Source organism: Hypanus sabinus, chromosome 20 (assembly GCF_030144855.1).
Source record: "Hypanus sabinus isolate sHypSab1 chromosome 20, sHypSab1.hap1, whole genome shotgun sequence".
Lineage (NCBI taxonomy): Eukaryota > Metazoa > Chordata > Chondrichthyes > Myliobatiformes > Dasyatidae > Hypanus > Hypanus sabinus.
In genome coordinates, this window is record NC_082725.1 from 61,041,984 (window position 1) to 61,060,119 (window position 18,136).

The 18,136-nt window shown below is 41.7% G+C and overlaps 1 protein-coding gene across 1 annotated transcript in view; it reads left to right on the forward strand.

Annotated features, from left to right (window-relative positions):
* The window catches only part of elovl2 (ELOVL fatty acid elongase 2), a 112,552-nt gene that overhangs the window by 70,113 nt on the left and 24,303 nt on the right, over positions 1-18,136 (forward strand). The window contains exons 5-6 of the mRNA XM_059945598.1: positions 817-988; positions 13,078-13,202. Of these exons, the coding sequence (XP_059801581.1) occupies positions 817-988; positions 13,078-13,202 (297 nt within the window). The remainder of the gene's footprint in view (positions 1-816; positions 989-13,077; positions 13,203-18,136) is intronic.

Sequence of the window (18,136 nt, forward strand, 5' to 3'; positions counted from 1 at the left end):
CCTTTTGTAAGCTTTTGTTTTCTTCTTGTCTAAATTTTCAACAGCCTTTGTGCAGCACAGTTCAAGTACCCTACCATCCTTTCCCTGCGCATTTGAACATACCTATGCAGAATGCCACGTAAATATCCCCTGAACATTTGCCATATTTCTGCCGTGCAGTTCACTGAGAATATCTGTTCCCAATTTATGCCTCCAAGTTCCTCTTGTAACTCTCCTCTGCACTCTCTCAATAGTATCCTCATTCTTCCTGTAATGAGGTGCAGGAAGTGGGGTCTGACCAAGGTCAGACTATATAATAGAGAATAGAGAATAATAGAGAATAGCTATATAATAGAGAAGCTGAAGTTGGCGCCTAGCTGATACTTAATAATTCTATCAAAAACATTTATAATTTTAAAGGAGAAACTTTCTGTCAATAGCCAGATTGGTAATATAATCCATTAATTTAAGAGGCTTGGTAAAAGAACAAGAGTATATTTCCTACTGTAGTGATCAAGAATGCACAATCTGTAAATTTGGCAGAAATGCTAGGGGTTTTTCAAAGATGCATTATTGGAAAGATCGCTGTTATGTGGAAAGAATGTCCATTAGATGTCTTTCAAAGATGAGCGGTAAGATTCTATAGTCTTTAGCCGTCCTGTCATTGTTTCGTTCAGTAGACAATTCATTATTGCAGTGAGTAACAAAGTACCACAGTAGACAGAAGATCTGACAATAATAATCATTAAAGAGAACAAAAATAAAGGAAATAAAGGAAGTTAGGTTGTATGCATCTCAGCACAGGGGATCCTAAATGTTTTCACCTTTACCTTGCAGGTGGCCAAGGTGCTTTGGTGGTACTACTTTTCGAAAGCTATTGAATTTATGGACACAATATTTTTTATCTTGCGGAAGAAGAACAGTCAAATTACCTTTCTTCATGTGTACCACCACGCAACAATGTTCAACATCTGGTGGTGTGTTCTTAACTGGATACCTTGTGGTCAAAGTAAGTGAGTGTTGGCAAACTAACTTGGGTCTGATGCTAATTTGCCTGTAGTGGTATTTTGGATAAAACACTTGTACAAGAATTATCTATAGTAGGTGGGTTAATTGATCCAGCACTCCCAAAGCAAAATATTGCAGAAATAAAATCCTGAATCGAAAATATAAATGCTCAGCAGGTCAGACAGCATCAGTGAAGAGAAGAAAACAGGAGTTAATGATTTGTCTCCAGCAGTATAAATTCAAATCTCACCGAGGCAGCTGAGGAGTGAAAATTAACAGTATCATTGACCAGCAAACTACCATATTGTTTTATAAACCCATCTGATGTTCACCTTTATCTAGTCTGTCCTATAATTCATTCCCATACCTATTACAATAGTGGTCACCAACCTTTTTAAGCCCAAGATCCCCTACATCCGCCGTAGTGAAAGGCAAGATCGACCTACTAAAACGTTTAGGAAAAAAACAGCTCAGATTGTACTTCCAACATGAGGCCCTTTATTTGAGCTAATTGTATTTTAATGACATAACTGCTTTTGTCAAATTTTCAAATTAATTTAACCAAGAAAATACTGTAACTAGCATATCGAACAGGCCACAGCAACATTGAGCTCATCCAATAACCCTTGAAAAAGCGCTGCTGAAGCGCTTTTGCTTAAATCGAGTTTATCAGTTTGACCACTTTTCTCATTACATGAGAAAAGTCCAAGACCTTCCCAGCCAAGGCCCCATGATGAATCACACAGTGATAATAGACAATAAACAATAGATAATAAGTGCAGAAGTAGACCATTCGGCCCTTCGAGCCTGCACCGCCATTTTGAGATCATAGCTGATCATCTGCTATCAATACTCGGTTCCTGCCTTGTCCCCAGATCCCTTGATTCCCCTATCCATAAGATACCTATTTAGCTCCTTCTTGAAAGCATCCAGAGAATTGGCCTCCACTACCTTCCAAGGCAGTGCATTCCAGACCCCCACAACTCACTGGGAGAAGAAGTTTTTCCTTAACTCTGTCCTAAATGACCTACCCCTTATTCTCAAACCATGCCCTCTGGTACTGGACTCTCCCAGCATCTGGAACATATTTCCTGCCTCTATCTTGTCCAATCCCTTAATAATCTTATATGTTTCAATCAGATCCCCTCTCAATCTCCTTAATTCCAGCGTGTACAAGCCCAGTCTCTCTAACCTCTCTGCGTAAGACAGTCCAGACATCCTAGGAATTAACCTCGTGAATATACGCTGCACTTCCTCTACAGCCAGGATGTTCTTCCTTAACCCTGGAGACCAAAACTGTACACGATACTCCAGGTGTGGTCTCACCAGGGCTCTATACAAATGCAAGAGGATTTCCTTGCTCTTGTACTCAATTCCCTTTGTAATAAAGGCCAACATTCCATTAGCTTTCTTCACTGCCTGCTGCACTTGCTCATTCACCTTCAGTGACTGATGAACAAGGACTCCTAGATCTCTTTGTATTTCTCCCTTACCTACACCGTTCAGATAATAATCTGCCTTCCTGTTCTTACTCCCAAAGTGGATAACCTCACACTTATTCACATTAAACGTCATCTGCCAAGTATCTGCCCACTCACCCAGCCTATCCAAGTCACCCTGAATTCTCCTAACATCCTCATCACATGTCACACAGCCACACAAATTTGCTGATGTTATTTTCAATGCCTTCATCCAAATTGTTGACGTAAATTGTAAACATCTGTGGTCCCAATACCGAGCCCTGTGGCACCCCACTAGTCACCACCTGCCATTCTGAGAAACAACCATTCACCGCTACCCTTTGCTTTCTATCTGCCAACCAGTTTTCTATCCATGCCAATGTCTTCCCCCCAATGCCCTGAGCTTTGATTTTACCCACCAATCTCCTATGTGGGACCTTATCAAATGCCTTCTGAAAATCGAGGTACACTACATCCACTGGATCTCGCCCGTCTAACTTCCTGGTTACATCCTCGAAAAACTCCAATAGATTAGTCAAGCATGATTTGCCCTTGGTAAATCCATGCTGACTCGGCCCAATCCTATCACTGCTATCTAGATATGCCACTATTTCATCCTTAATAATGGACTCTAGCATCTTCCCCACTACCGATGTCAGGCTGACAGGTCGATAGTTCTCTGTTTTCTCCCTCCCTCCTTTCTTAAAAAGTGGGATAACATTAGCCATTCTCCAATCCTCAGGAACTGATCCTGAATCTAAGGAACATAGGAAAATGATTACCAATGCATCCGCAATTTTCAGGGCCACCTCCTTTAGTACCCTAGGATGCAGACCATCTGGACCTGGGGATTTGTCAGCCTTCAGTCCCATCAGTCTACTCATTACCGTTTCCTTCCTAATCTCAATCTGTTTCATTTCCTCTGTTACCCTATGTCCTTGGCCCATCCATACATCTGGGAGATTGCCTTTGTCTTCCTTAGTGAAAACAGATCTAAAGTACTCATTAAATTCTTCTGCCATTTCTCTGTTTCCCATAACAATTTCACCCAATTCATTCTTCAAGGGCCCAACATTGTTCTTAACTATCTTCTTTCTCTTCACATACCTAAAAAAGTTTTTGCTATCTTCCTTTATATTCCTGGCTAGCTTGCGTTCGTACCTCATTTTTTCTCCCCGTATTGCCTTTTTAGTTAAGTTCCGTTGTTCCTTAAAAACTTCCCTATCATCTGTCCTCCCATTCACCTTAGCTCTGTCATACTTCCTTTTTTTAAATGCTATGCATTCTCTGACTTCCTTTGTCAACCACTGTGGCCCCTTTCCCTCCTTTGAATCCTTCCTTCTCTGGGGGATGAACTGATTTTGCACCTTGTGCATTATTCTGAAGAATACCTGCCATTGCTGTTCCACTGTCTTTTCTGCTAGGCTATCCATCCAGTCAACTTTGGCCAGCTCCTCCCTCATTGCTCCATAGTTTTCCCTGTTCAACTGCAACACTGACACCTCCAAGCTGCCTTTATCCTTCTTAAATTGCAGATAAAAACTTACCATATTATGATCACTACCTCCTAATGGCTCCTTTACTGCAAGATCGTTTATCAAATCCTGTTCATTACATAACACTACATCCAGAATAGTCTTGTCCCTGGTCGGCTCTCGTACAAGCTGTTCCAAGAATGCATCCCGTAGGCACTCTACAAACTCCCTATCCTGTGGTCCAGCACCAACCTGATTCTCCCAGTTCACCTGCATGTTGAAATCCCCCATAACTACTGCGACATTACCTTTGCCACATGCCAATGTTAACTCCTTATTCAACTTGCACCCAATCCATGCTACTGTTTGGTGGCCTGTAGACAACACCCATTTGGGTCCTTTTGCCCTTACTGTTCCTCAGTTCTATCCACACAGACTCTACTTCTCCTGACCCTATGTCCCCCCTTGCAAAGGACTGAATCTCATTCCTCACCAACTGGGCCACTCAGGGAAAATCGAGTCAATCCAGGGAAAATTGGGTCATTACGGCACAGTGCTATAAAACCAACGTGCACACCATGCATTGCTGGGGCCTCATCAGTAGTAATTGCCACCAGTTTATGAATGTGGATGTCATTTTCACGGAAATTTTTTTAACTCATTGTAAATATCCTCACCTCTTGTTCTCTCCTTTAAGTGCAAAAGAGTGAGGAAGTCCTCCTTTGTTGTAAGATCCTGGAAAGCCATTCTGACAAATACAACAAGCTGAGCTGTTTGCATTACATCCAGGGATTCACCAAACTGCTGTGAACAATATTCACAGAGTGACAAGTCCTTTAACACTGTCGATCCACGTCCTCTGAGCAGCATGTTTGCTTGGTGTTCAACCCCGATTTCAGCTCCTCAACTTTCCTGGTATTGGTAAACTTACTGAGACACTACTATAAGATTCAGGGGTATGCAAGCTAATTACACAACTGTTTTTGTTTCCCATTTCTTGTACTTTTGGGGAATGTTGGAATTTAAAGAGGGAGAAGTGTTATAATGTGAGTATTATAAAGATAAGTTAATACCAATTAGGATCATGGTAATATAGCAATACTCCCGCTACAGAAAGCTGTTTGTAAAGAGAGATTGTTTCCGGGGTTGCGGGGTTTTCCTTCCGGTCTTTTCTGCCCGGTGCGCATCAGTGAAAACCTCTGTATGCGAATATCGTTAATATTGTCCTAGATAAAGTTGTTCCTTTTGGGCATGAAGTTGTCGAGTGGTCCTTTTTCAAAGTAGAAGTTACTACATATTTGCATCAAAAGGTTTATCAGGCATAATGTATTTGTGTATTTATTTTTCTTTTTTTTCGGGATCTACTGGGAACTTCTCAAAGATCGCGATCAACTGGTTGGTGACCACTATATTACAATATACGTAATTGACCCTTGGGAAATGGTTTTACAAGATAATCAGTTAAAATCCAATTCAGAATGGACAATAAATAGTCTGTTTTGCAATGATATTCATCCCATGAATAAAAAAGGGATATTTTTTCATGAAATTCTTGTCTTGTGCTTGGATCTGGTGTTTTCCATTTTGGCTGACATAGAGGGACTGTGCAAGAGATTCATAAGAGGGCTTCAATTCCAGCCATTTTAACCCACATTAGTTACTAAGACCTATTGAGGGTGATGCAACAGTTTGCAATGCTGCTTCACAGCTCTAGGTTCAATCTTGTGCTTACAGTCTGTGTACCGTTTTCTGTGGGAATGTTAATTTCCGTAGATACTTTTTATTATTTCTTCATTCCTAAATGTGCTAGCTGATTAATTTGTTACTCAAAGTGGCATCTCAATTAGATATTGCAAAAAAAGAGAAATATTTGGCAATGTGAGAGATTAAGCTATGGTGCTGCATCTCAACAGCCACATGGATGGGAAACATTTAGCAGGAAATGGTCCAAATGCAAGCAATTGATATTACGTTAGATAAGAATAGATGAGTTAGTTTAGAAGGTCTGGTTACGTGCTCTATAATGCTGAGAATCTAAGGAATTAAGAAGTGGGGAAATTGAAGTGAAAAGCTTGTTTGGCAATAAATGAAAAAATGTTCTAATTACATCATAAGTACGCTATGTCGATTCCACTTGGAGGTAGTAGAGGGCTTTCAAATAATAGAATCTCATTGACTATTTCAACTGGGGGAAGAGCAGTTGCACATTGCTATGTACATGCAAAGCAAGAAAACAACTAAATATCATGCAAAGCAAGAACCTAACCAAACCAAAAATGAAATATGACAGTTGGCTGGCCAATCATATGAAAGAGGATACCAAAAGATTTTTTAGATATGTAGGAGGTGAGAGTACTGATGTCAGACCACTAAAAACTAATGCAGGAGAGGTAATAATGGAGGACAAAGGAATGGCAGATAAATTTATTAAATATTTTGGGTCAGTCTTCACTGTGGATAACACTAGCAGTATACCAGAAATTCAATGGTGTTGAGCAGAAGTGAGTGCAATTGCTGTTACTGAGGAGAAGGTGCTTGGGAAGCTGAGAGGCCTGAAGGTAGATAAGTCACTTGGATCAGATGGACTACACCCCAGGTGAAAGAGGCTAGTTGAAAAGATTGTGGAGGCATTAGTAATGATCTTTCAAGAAGCTCTAAATTCTGGAATGATTCTGGAAGACCAGAAAATTGCAAATGTCACTGCACTTTTTAAGGAGGCAGAAAGGTTGAAGAAATTATAGGCGAGTTTGCCTAAACTCAGTGGTTGGGAAGGTGTTGGAGTACGTTATTAAGGAAAAGGCTTTGGGGTACTTGGCAGCACTTGATGAAATAGGCCAAAGTCAGTTAGGTTTCCTTAAGGGAAAATTTTGCCTATATTGGAATGCTTTGAGGAAATAATAAGCAGGATAGAGAAAGGCGAGTCAGTGGATGTTGTATACTTAGATTTTCTGCAGGCCTCTGATAAGGTGCCACACATGAGGCTGCTTAACAAGATAAGAGCCCGAGGTATTACAGGTAAGATACTGGCATAAATAAAAGAGCAGCTGATTGGCAGGACACCAAGAGTGGGAACAAAGGAAGCCTTTTCGATTTGGCTGCTGATGACTAGTTGTGTTCCACAGAGGTTCGTGTTGGGACAGCTTCTTTTCACATTATATGCCAATAATTTAGGTGATGGAATTGATGGCTTTGAGGCTCAATTTGCAGACAATGCGAAGATAGGTTGGGGGGTGGGGGGAAGCGATGAAGCAGGGAATCTGCAGAATGACTTAGTTTGGGAGAATGAGCAAAGAAGTTGCAGATGGAATACAGTGTCAGGAAGTATATGGTCATGCACTTTGGTAGAAGGATTAAAGGCATAGACTATTTTCAAAATCAGGAGAAAATTCAAAAATCAGAAGTGCAGAGGGTCTTTGAAGCCATCATGCTGGATTCCCTAAAGGTTAACTTGCAGGTTGAGATGGTGTTAAGGAAGGGAAATACAATTTTAGCATGTATTTCAAAAGGACTAGAATATAAAAGCAAGGATGTAATGCTGAGGCTTTCTAAGGCATGGGTCCAACCATAATTGGAGTATTGTGAGCTGTTATGGACCCTTTAACTAAGAGAAGTTGTGCTATCATTGGAGAAGGTCCAGAGGGAGTTCATGAGAATGATGCTGGGTTAACGTATGTGGAGTGTTTGATGGCTTTCGGCCTATTCTCATTGGAGTTTAGAAGAATGAGGAGTATCTCATTGAAACCTATTGAATATTGAAAGGCCTAGATAGAACGGATAAAACATAGAAACATAGAAAACCTACAACACGATACAGGCCCTTCGGCCCACAAAGTTCTGACAAACATGTCCCTACCTTAGAAATTACCAGACTTACCTATAGTTGTCTATTTTACTAAGCATCCTGTACCTATCTAAAAGCCTCTTAAAAGATCCTATCGTATCCACCTCCACCACCGTTGCCAGCAGCCCATTCCATGCACTCGCCACTCTCTGAGTAAAAAACTTACCCCTGACATCTGTACCTACTCCCCAACACCTTAAGCCTGTGCCCCTTGTGACAACCATTTCAGCCCTAGGAAAAAGTCTCTGACTATCCACACGATTAATGCCTCCCATCATCTTATACACTCCAAATGCTCATAAATCCTGCCTGTCAGGATCTTCTCCATCAACTTACCAATCACTGAAGTAAGACTCATTTGTCTATAATTTCCTGGGCTATCTCTACTCCCTTTCTTGAATAAAGGAACAACATCTGCAACCCTCCAATCTTACGGAACCTCTCCCATCCCCATTGATGATGCAAAGATCATCACCCAAGGCTCAACAATCTCCTCCCTTGCCTCCCACAGTAGCCTGGGGTATGGAGAGAATGTTTCCTAATTGGGGGAGTCTAGGATCAGAAGGCGCAGCCTCAGAATAGAGAGACATCCATTTAAACAGAGATGAAGAGGAATTCCTTTAGCCAGAGGGTACTGAATCTGTGGAATTCGATGCCACAGACAGCTATGGAGTTGAAATCATTCGATATATTTAAAATGAAGGTTGATACATTTTTGATTGGTCAGGGCGTCAAAGGTTACAGGGAAAAGGCAGGAGATTATGGTTGAAAAGGATAATAAATCAGCCATGATGGAATGTCAAAGAAGATTTGATGGGCTGAATGGCCATATTCTGCTCCTAAGTCATGGTCCTAAATCGCAAGCCTGCAGAGTTGGTATTTTCCCCAGAAATTCATGGGTGTGTGAAGAAAAATTGTTGCCTTATTCACTTAATGATCAGCCACTGCACTACCAAAGAAAAGCTGACTGAACGTGGAACAGGAGCAGGCTCATTTGGCCCACCATTGCTGACCGTGACACTAACAAACTGCACATTGTCTATATCCCTTGATTCTCTGCCTGTCTTGTTTGGGTCAGGTCACAGATCTCTCAGTGGGTGAGCATCTGGGGGACAGTGATCACTGCTCCCTGCCCTTTAGCATTCTCATGGAAAATGATAGAATCAGAGAGGAGAGGGAAATTTTTAATTGGGAAAGGGCAAATTATGAGGCTATAAGGCTAGAATATGTGGGTGTGAATTGGGATGATGTTTTTGAAGGGAAACATACTATGGACATGTGGTCAATGTTTAGGGATCTCTTGCAGGATGTTAGGGATAAATTTGGCCAGGTGAGGAAGATAAAGAATGGTAGGGTGAAGGAACCATGGGTGACAAGTGAGGTGGAAAATCTAGTCAGGTAGCAGAAGGCAGCATATATGAGGTTTAGGAAGCAAGGGCCTATTGAATATAGGGTATCAAGAAAGGAGCTCAAGAAGGAGCTGAGGAGAGCAAGAAGGGGTCATGAGAAGGCATTGCCACTAGGGTAAAGGAAAACCCCAAGGCATTCTTCAATTATGTGAAGAACAAAAGGATGACAGGAGTGAAGGTCGGACAGATTAGAGATAAAGGTGGGAAGATGTGCCTGGAGGCTGTGGAAGTGAGCGAGGTCCTCAATGAATACTTCTCTTCAGTATTCACCAATGAGAGGGAACTTGATGATGGTGAGGACAATATGAGTGAGGTTGATATTCTGGAGCATGTTGATATTAAGCGAGAGGAGGTGTTGGAGTTGTTAAATTACATTAGGACAGATAAGTCCCCGGGGCCTGATGGAATATTCCCCAGGCTACTCCACGAGGCGAGGGAAGAGATTGCTGAGTCTTTGGCTAGGATCTTTATGTCCTTGTTGTCCACAGGAATGGTACCGGAGGATTGGAGGGAGGCGAATGTTGTCCCCTTGTTCAAAAAAGGTAGTAGGAATAGTCTGGGTAATTATAAACCAGGGAGCCTTTTGTCCATGGTGGGAAAGCTGTTAGAAAGGATTCTCAGAGATAGAATCTATGGGCAGTTAGAGAATCATGGTCTGATCAGGGACAGTGAGCATGGCTTTGTGAGGAGCAGATCATGCCTAACAAGCCTGATAGAGTTATTTGAGGAGGTGACCAGGCATATAGATGAAAGTAGTGCAGTGGATGTGATCTACATGGATTTCAGTAAGGCATTTGACAAGGTACCACATGGTAGGCTTATTCAGAAAGTCAGAAGGCATGGGATCCGGGGAAGTTTGGCCAGGTGGATTCAGAATTGGCTTGCATGAAGAAAGCAGAGGGTCTTGGTGGAGGGAGTACATTCAGATTGGAGGGTTGTGACTAGTGGTGTCCCACAAGGATCGGTTCTGGGACCTCTACTTTTCGTGATTTTTATTAATGACCTGGATGTGGAGGTAGAAGGGTGGGTTGGCAAGTTTGCAGACAACACAAAGGTTGGTGGTGTTGTGGATAGTGTTGAGGATTGTTGAAGACTGCAGAGGGACATTGATAGGATGCAGAAGTGGGCTGAGAAGTGGCAGATGGAGTTCAACCCATAGAAGTGTGAGGTGGTACACTTTGGAAGGACAAACTCCAAGACAGAGTACAAAGTAAATGGCAGGATACTTGGTAGTGTGGAGGAGCAGAGGGATCTGGGGGTACATGTCCACAGATCCCTGAAAGTTGCCTCACAGGTAGATAGGATAGTTAAGAAAGCTTATGGAGTGTTAGCTTTCATAAGTCGAGGGATAGAGTTTAAGAGTCGCGAGGTAATGATGCAGCTCTGTAAAACTCAGGTTAGGCCACACTTGGAGTATTGTGTCCAGTTCTGATCGCCTCACTATCGGAAGGATGTGGAAGCATTGGAAAGGGTACAGAGGAGATTTACCAGGCTGCAGCCTGGTTTAGAGAGTATGCATTATGATCAGAGATTAAGGGAGCTGGGGCTCTACTCTTTGGAGAGAAGGAGGATGAGAGGAGACATGATAGATGTATACAAGATATTAAGAGGAATAGACAGAGTGGACAGCCAGCGCCTCTTTCTCAGGTTACCACTGCTCAATACAAGAGGACATGTCTTTAAGGTAAGGGGTGGGAAGTTCAAGGGGGATATTAGAGGAAGGATATTTATTCAAGAGAGTGGTTGGTGTGTGGAATGCACTGCCTGTCTCTGTGGTGGAGGCAGACATACTAGTGAAATTTAAGAGACTACTAGGCCGGTAAATGGAGGAATTTAAGGTGGGGAGGTTATATGGAAGGCAGGGTTTAAGGGTCAGCACAACTTAGTGGGCCGAAAGGCCTGTACTGTGCTGTGCTATTCTATGTTCTATGTTGTGCCTCTTAAATATTATATCTGCTTTCACCATCTCCCTGACATCACAATCCAGGAAAATAAACTTGTAAATCTCCTTCAAACTTTCTCCTCTCACCGGAAACTTATTATTTAACATTTACACTGTAGAAAAGAGAATGACTATCTACTCTATCTTTCCCTCTCATAATTTTATATACATCTATCAGATTCATGCTGACTCACTGCATGATATTCATATTGAACACTAAGTGATGTAAATCAAGATCAGTCGAGGATGTTGGCTTGGATTAGATTGTTTGAAGGTTTTAAGAGGATTTCTCAGGTTGATACTTTTTTTGACTCCTCAATGAGCTACTGGAGTCACTGCCTCACAGGTGTATTAACTTGGGTTCAATCCTGACCGTGGGTGGTGTCTTTGAAGAGTTTGCATGTTCTCCTTGTGATATCATAGATTTCTACTGGATGTCCTGGTTTCCTTCCAAAGCTGTGGGGCTTGGTAGGTTAATTAGACAGGGAATGCATGGAAGATAAAATGGGATTGGTCTGAAGAATGTTTGATGGGTCATTGTCATCTTGGTGGATCAAAGAACCTGTTCTTGTAAAATAATATTGTTTAATATGGTACGGCAAGTTTGAAATGTCAAATGAAGAAATTAATATGTAACCCTTGATTTTATAAATAGAGCAAGTTGTTCTTTAAAAGAATGAGACACTAGTATCATTTACGTTTCTTAGGAAAGGAACCTTGGCAAGCAGATGGAGGAAGTTTATCAGTATGATGCCAGAGATCAGAGATACTGACTATCTGGACTAACTTCAATAACCTTGACTTTAGCGGAACAATTAATTGAAGGGTGACTTAATAACAGTTTGCTAATTAGGAGATAGAGATTAGTGAAGCATACAGATGGAGAGATTTTTTTGATAGAATTTAACTATGAAATGATGGTTGAAGCATATTCACAATAAATTGGTTTATTTTCTCACGTGCATTGAAAAGCTTTACTTTGTAAACCATCCATGCAGCTCATTTCATCACATCACTACCATAAGGTAGTACAAGGGAAAAGCAATAACAGAATGAAGTGTTACAGTTTGAGTAAGTATAGAACAGGCAGACAACCATGTCTGGCCATGACAAAGTGCACTGTGAGGTTAGGAGTCCATCTTGAGAAAAGGTTTATTACAGCAGGATCTAAGCAGCCTGGTACTGTGTGTTTTCCAAGTTTTTATTTCATGTACCTGATGGGAGGGAGAAGAAGAGTGAATGTCAGGGTGGTGGTTCTTTGATTATGTTTGCAGCTTTACCGAGCCCAAAGTGGGGATGCATGTTTCCATGATGCAGTGAGCTGTGTCCACAAACTTGCCTAAGTGACAGGTATAGAAATACAAGGGACTGCTGGAGTGGACTATACATTTAATTCTATCTCACCATTGGCATATGTCATTTCTAATTCCAAGACCCTACATTTGAACTGCCTCCTGATACTTTTGGATGTTTACAGTACATTGGTCAATTTTTCCATGGAATATCCTTTGGATATTACTATGATAAAGGCATTGCAAAGCTTTCTTTATATTAAAATCAACATTACACTTGAGCTACTGGTCTGGACTACATTGCTCTTCCATAGAGAACTACCATTGAGCAGGTCAAGTAGGTTGTTGGTTCACTATCAACTTCCATGCCTCTATTTTAGATACCAAGGAGGAAATAGAGGTCGGATACCAGCACTCCTGACCCTCCAACCACTGCTACTAGACTTAGTCCAGAAGCAGTAAGTGCACAATCTGAGCCTAGAGGGCCAGCATCACTATCGCACCTGGCCCCTCAGCTTTACAGAGATGTCTGAAGTAGCTCAGCCATGCTCATTTGAATTTGGTTTACTTCTTGACTTGCTAATGTCAAGTGCCTTGGCTCGTTCATTCTTAATGTTCTCTTTAATTAATTCCTAGGAAAAGTATTATACCTCTGACTTATTTCTGTGCAGGTTTCTTTGGTCCTACATTGAACAGTTTTATCCATGTTCTAATGTATTCCTACTATGGCCTGTCCACTATTCCATCCATGCAACCATATCTTTGGTGGAAGAAGTACCTTACTCAGGCACAGCTGGTAAGTGTGAATGTCTTATACATGTGTGGTAGGAATTGTCATTCTCATCGCCCTTATGAAATGGCAATGACCCACCACAGCAGTGAGTTACTATTTCAATTCCAATGAGAGAGAAGAGATTTCAGGCATTTGACTCAATGTTGATGAAGGAATCTGACATATTTCAAACTCAGAATGGATTTTGTTGGAGTCTGGATGGTAGTGGAAGTATTTGTTTACTGCCCTTATCCTTCCAAGTGGTGGAGTTTATGGGAGAGGGAATTAATTAATGTTTGCATATCACTGAAGCCCATCACTAAGCACCCCCATCAGCCAGGACATGCCTTGTTTCCATTGCTACCTTCAGGAGGGAGGTGCAGGAGGCCGAAGGCACACACTCAGTGATGCAGTTACAGCTTCTTCCCCTTTGTCATCCAATTTCTGAATGGACATTGAACCCACAAATACTACCTCACTATTTTTCATATATACTAATTATCTATACACCCACACATATATACATATATCATACACTGTAACTATACTTTTATTTTCTCTACATTGTACTGCTGCCACAAAAACAACCCATTTCACGGCATATGCTGGTGCTTTATCGTATAGATAGTCCGCATTGCAGCACAGTACATCAGCTGTGTAGAGTAACATAGTGCAGAATCAGGCCCTTTATTCCAGCTGGTCCATGCTCCCTAATATTTCTTCTTTCCTACGGTACATTTGGCTCATATTCCTCTGAATCTTTCCTATTGATGTACCTTCCCAAGTATCTTTTAACCACTTCCTCTGTACATTCATTCCATATACTAACTAGCCTCTGGCTGAAGAAGTTGCCACTGCTGTTCTTAATAAATGTCTCCCCTTTCACCTTTATCCTTTTCCCTCTAGTTCCTGGTTCTCGAATCCTGGGAAAAAGTCTGCATTGACTCTCTCTATGCTTCTCATGTTTTTTATGCACCTCTATCAGATTTCACTCCCCTCCACCATTCTCCTACACTGTAATGAAAAATGTGTCAACTTGTTGAAACTTTCCATAACTCAGCCTCTTCAGTCCTGGCAACATCATCATAAATCTCCTCTGCTATCTTCCTAAGAGAGTTTCTTAGAAGCTTTCTGGTATCTTTGCTATAAAAAAGTGACTGAACAATATATTCCAAATGCAGTTTCACAAGTATCTTGTACAATTGCAACATAACATCCCAACTTCTATATTCAGTGCCCTGACTGGATGAGGTTCTTCATGACTATGGCTACCAACAATGCCACTTTTAGAGAACCTAGGTCCCTCTGTTCTATAACATCCTCTGGGTCTTTACTGTTAACTCTGAATATCGTACCCTAAGTTGTCTTCCCACAATGGAACACCTCACACTTACCCAAATTAAATTTAATTTGTCATTGCTCAGCCACTGGCCCACCTGATCAGTACCCCACTATAAATCCTGATAACCATCTTCACTGTCTGCAACACCACCTATTGTTGTGTCATCTGTAAACTTACTAACCATGCCTATTACATTCCCATCCAAATCACTGAATTAGATGATATATAGCAATGGGTCTATCATTGTCCTGTGGGGAATAGCATTAGTCATTGGCCTCCAGTCTGGCAAAACAAATTTTTACTGTTTCCTATGCTCCCTACCGTCAAGCCAATTCTGTATCCACTTAGCTAACTCTCCCTGGATGTCATGCGATCCAGCTTTTCTTACAAGCTTATCACGTGGAACCTTATCAAAGGCTGAAATCCATATTAACTATACCTAACACCCTGCCCTCATTAACCTCTGGTTAGTTCAAAAAGCAATCAAATTCATGAGACATAATCTCCCATGCACAAAGCTGTGGTAACAATCCCTAATCAATCCCTTCCTTTCCAAATGTTTGTAGATCTTACCCCTCAGAACCCCCTCTGGTAGCTTACCTACCACAGATGTTAAGATACAGGTCTATAGTTCCCAAGTTTTTCTTCTTAAATAAAGGCACAACATTAGCCACCCTCTAATCTTCCAGCACTTCAGTCACACTAACAATAATCCATACAGTATATCTTACCCAGTGCTCCCACAATTTATTCTCTAGCTTCCAATTTGTATGTACTTACCTCATCTAGCCCTGGAGATTTATCTACCCTCAAATACTTTAAGACATCTGTACCTCTTGTGATATAATGCAGACTATCCCCAAGACAACCCACTGACCATCTCAAGTTCTGAAGTCCTTCTCTTTCTCCATGGTTAAAAAGAGAGAAGAAATAGTCTTTGAAGACCTCATGCAATTTTTGTGGCTTTGAGGAGCTCTATTTTCTCTCTCTCTCTGATTACTCTTTTCCCCTTAGTATACATAAAATCTTTTTAGATTTCCCTTGGTCTTCACTGCCAAAACTATCACTTACCCATTTGTGCTGCTCTAATTTCCTTCGTGTATATTCCTGCATCCTCTATACTTCAGGAATTCATTTCATTCCATACCCAGTACCTGACCTGTGCCCCTCCTTTTTTTCTGACAGACCATCTAAATCTCTTATCATTCAGCCTTGTCTTTCAGTCTAAAAGGAACATGCAGATCTTAACCTCTTTTACAAGCCTTCCAAGTGTTCAGATGTCCCTTTTCTTGCAAACAACTTACTCCAATTAACTGTTATGTTCCCAATACCATCAAAATTTGATTTTATGTGTTGACCATTCCATAAGAAATTTAAAACTAACTTAACAATGATGAGGAGAAAAAGGAGGAAGCCAAGGAGGAATCTGTCTGGGTAGAAGGTAGGAACTGGAAGGGGTCAATAACTCTACTGGGTGTTTTTCTGCAAACCACCCAATAGTAACAGGGACATCGAGGAGCAGATAGGGAGACAGATTCTGGAAAGCTGTTAATAATAATAGGGTTATTGTGGTGGGAGATTTTAATTTCCTAAATATCGATTGGCATCTCCCTAGAGCAAGGGGTTTAGATGGGGTGGAGTTTGTTAGGTGTGTTCAAGAAGGTTTCTTGACACAGTATATAGATAAGCCTACAAGAGGAGAGACTGTACCTGATCTGGTATTGGGAAATGAACCTGGTCAGGTGTCAGATCTCTCAGTGGGACAGCATTTTGGAGAAAGTGATCACAATTCTATCTCCTTTCCCATAGCATTGGAGAGGGATAGGAACAAACAAGTTAGGGAAAGCGTGTAATTGGAGTAAGGGGAAATATGAGGCTATCAGGCAGGAACTTGGAAGCATAAATTGGAAACAGATATTCTCAGGAAACATACAGAAGAAATGTGGCAAATGTTCAGGGGATATTTGCGTGCAGTTCTGCTGTTTGAGTACTCTTGTTTGAGTACTGTTGGGGGGGGGGGAACAGCCTACCTGGGGGAAGCAACAGTGGCCGTGCCTCCAGCATGGAGTCTGGCCCTATAGCTCAGAAGGTTACGGAAAGGAAGAGGAAGGCAGTAGTAATAGGGGAGCCGATAGTTAGGGGGTCAGATAGGCGATTCAGTGGATGCAATCAGGAGCCCCAGATGGTAGTTTGCCTCCCTGGTGCCAGGGTCTGGGATGTTTTTGATCGCATTCAAGATATCCTGAATTGGGAGGGTGATGAGCCAGAGGTCGTGGTACATATAGGTACCAGTGACATAGGTAGGAAAAGGGAAGAGGTCCTGAAAGGAGAATATAGGGAGTTAGGAAGGCAGTTGAGAAGAAGGACCGCAAAGGTAGTAATCTAGGGATTACTGCCTGTGCCATGCGACAGTGAGAGTAGGAATGGAATGAGGTGGAGGATAAACGTGTGGCTGAGGGATTGAAGCAGGGGGCAGGGTTTCTGGATCATTGGGACCTCTTTTGGGGCAGGTGTGACCTGTACAAAAAGGACGGGTTACACTTGAATCCTAGGGGGACCAATATCCTGGCGGGAAGGTTTAATAGAGCTGTTAGGGAGGGTTTAAACTAATTTGGCAGGGGAATAGGAACCGGAATGATGGAGCGGAGGAGAGGGAAAACAGAAATAGATCTAAGGTAGTGAGCAGTAAGGATATCAGGAAGGACAGGCAGGTGATGGAGCAAATTTGCAGCCATTGGGATGAGTTGCAGTGTAATAAAGTGGCAATGCATTTAATGCAAAATGTACCAAATACTTAAATGTGTTATACTTAAGTGCATGCAGCATAAGGAATAAAGTGGATGATCTTGTTGTACAGTTACAGATTGGCAGGTATGATATTGTGGCCATCACTGAGATGTGGCTGAAGGATGCATGTCTCTGGGAGCTGAATGTCTAAGGATACACGGTGTATTGGAAGGATAGGCAGGTAGGTAGAGGGGGTGGCATGGCTTTAATGGTAAGAAATGATATTAAGTCATTAGAAAGAGTTGACATAGGATCGGAAGGTACAGAATCATTATGGGTTGAGCTAAGAAATCGCAGGGGTAAAAGGACCCTGATGGCAGTTATCTACAGGCCTCCAAACAGCTGCAGTGATGTGGACTACAAATTACAACAGGAAATAGAAAAGGCTTGCTAGAAGGGCAGTGTTATGATAATTGTAGGGGATTTTAATATGTGAGTGGATTGGGAAAATCAGGTCGGCACTGGATCTCGAGAGGGAATTGTAGAATGTCTATGAGAGATAGCTTTTCAAAACTGCTTGTTGTTGAGCCTACTAGGGGATCGGCTGTACTGGATTGGGTGTTGTGTAACGAAGCAGAGGTGATTAGAGAGATGAAACTGAAGGACCCTTAGGAGGCAGTGATCATAATATGATTGAGTTCACTGTGAAATTTGAGAAAGAGAAGCCGAAGTGCAATGTGTTGGTGTTTCAGTGGAGTAAAGGAAGTTACAGTGAGGAACTGGCCAAGGTTGACTGGAAAGGGACACTAGCGGGCAAAGCAGTGGTGGCTGGAGTTTATGCGAGAAGTGAAGAAGGTATAAGACTGATATATTCCAAAGGAGAAATTTT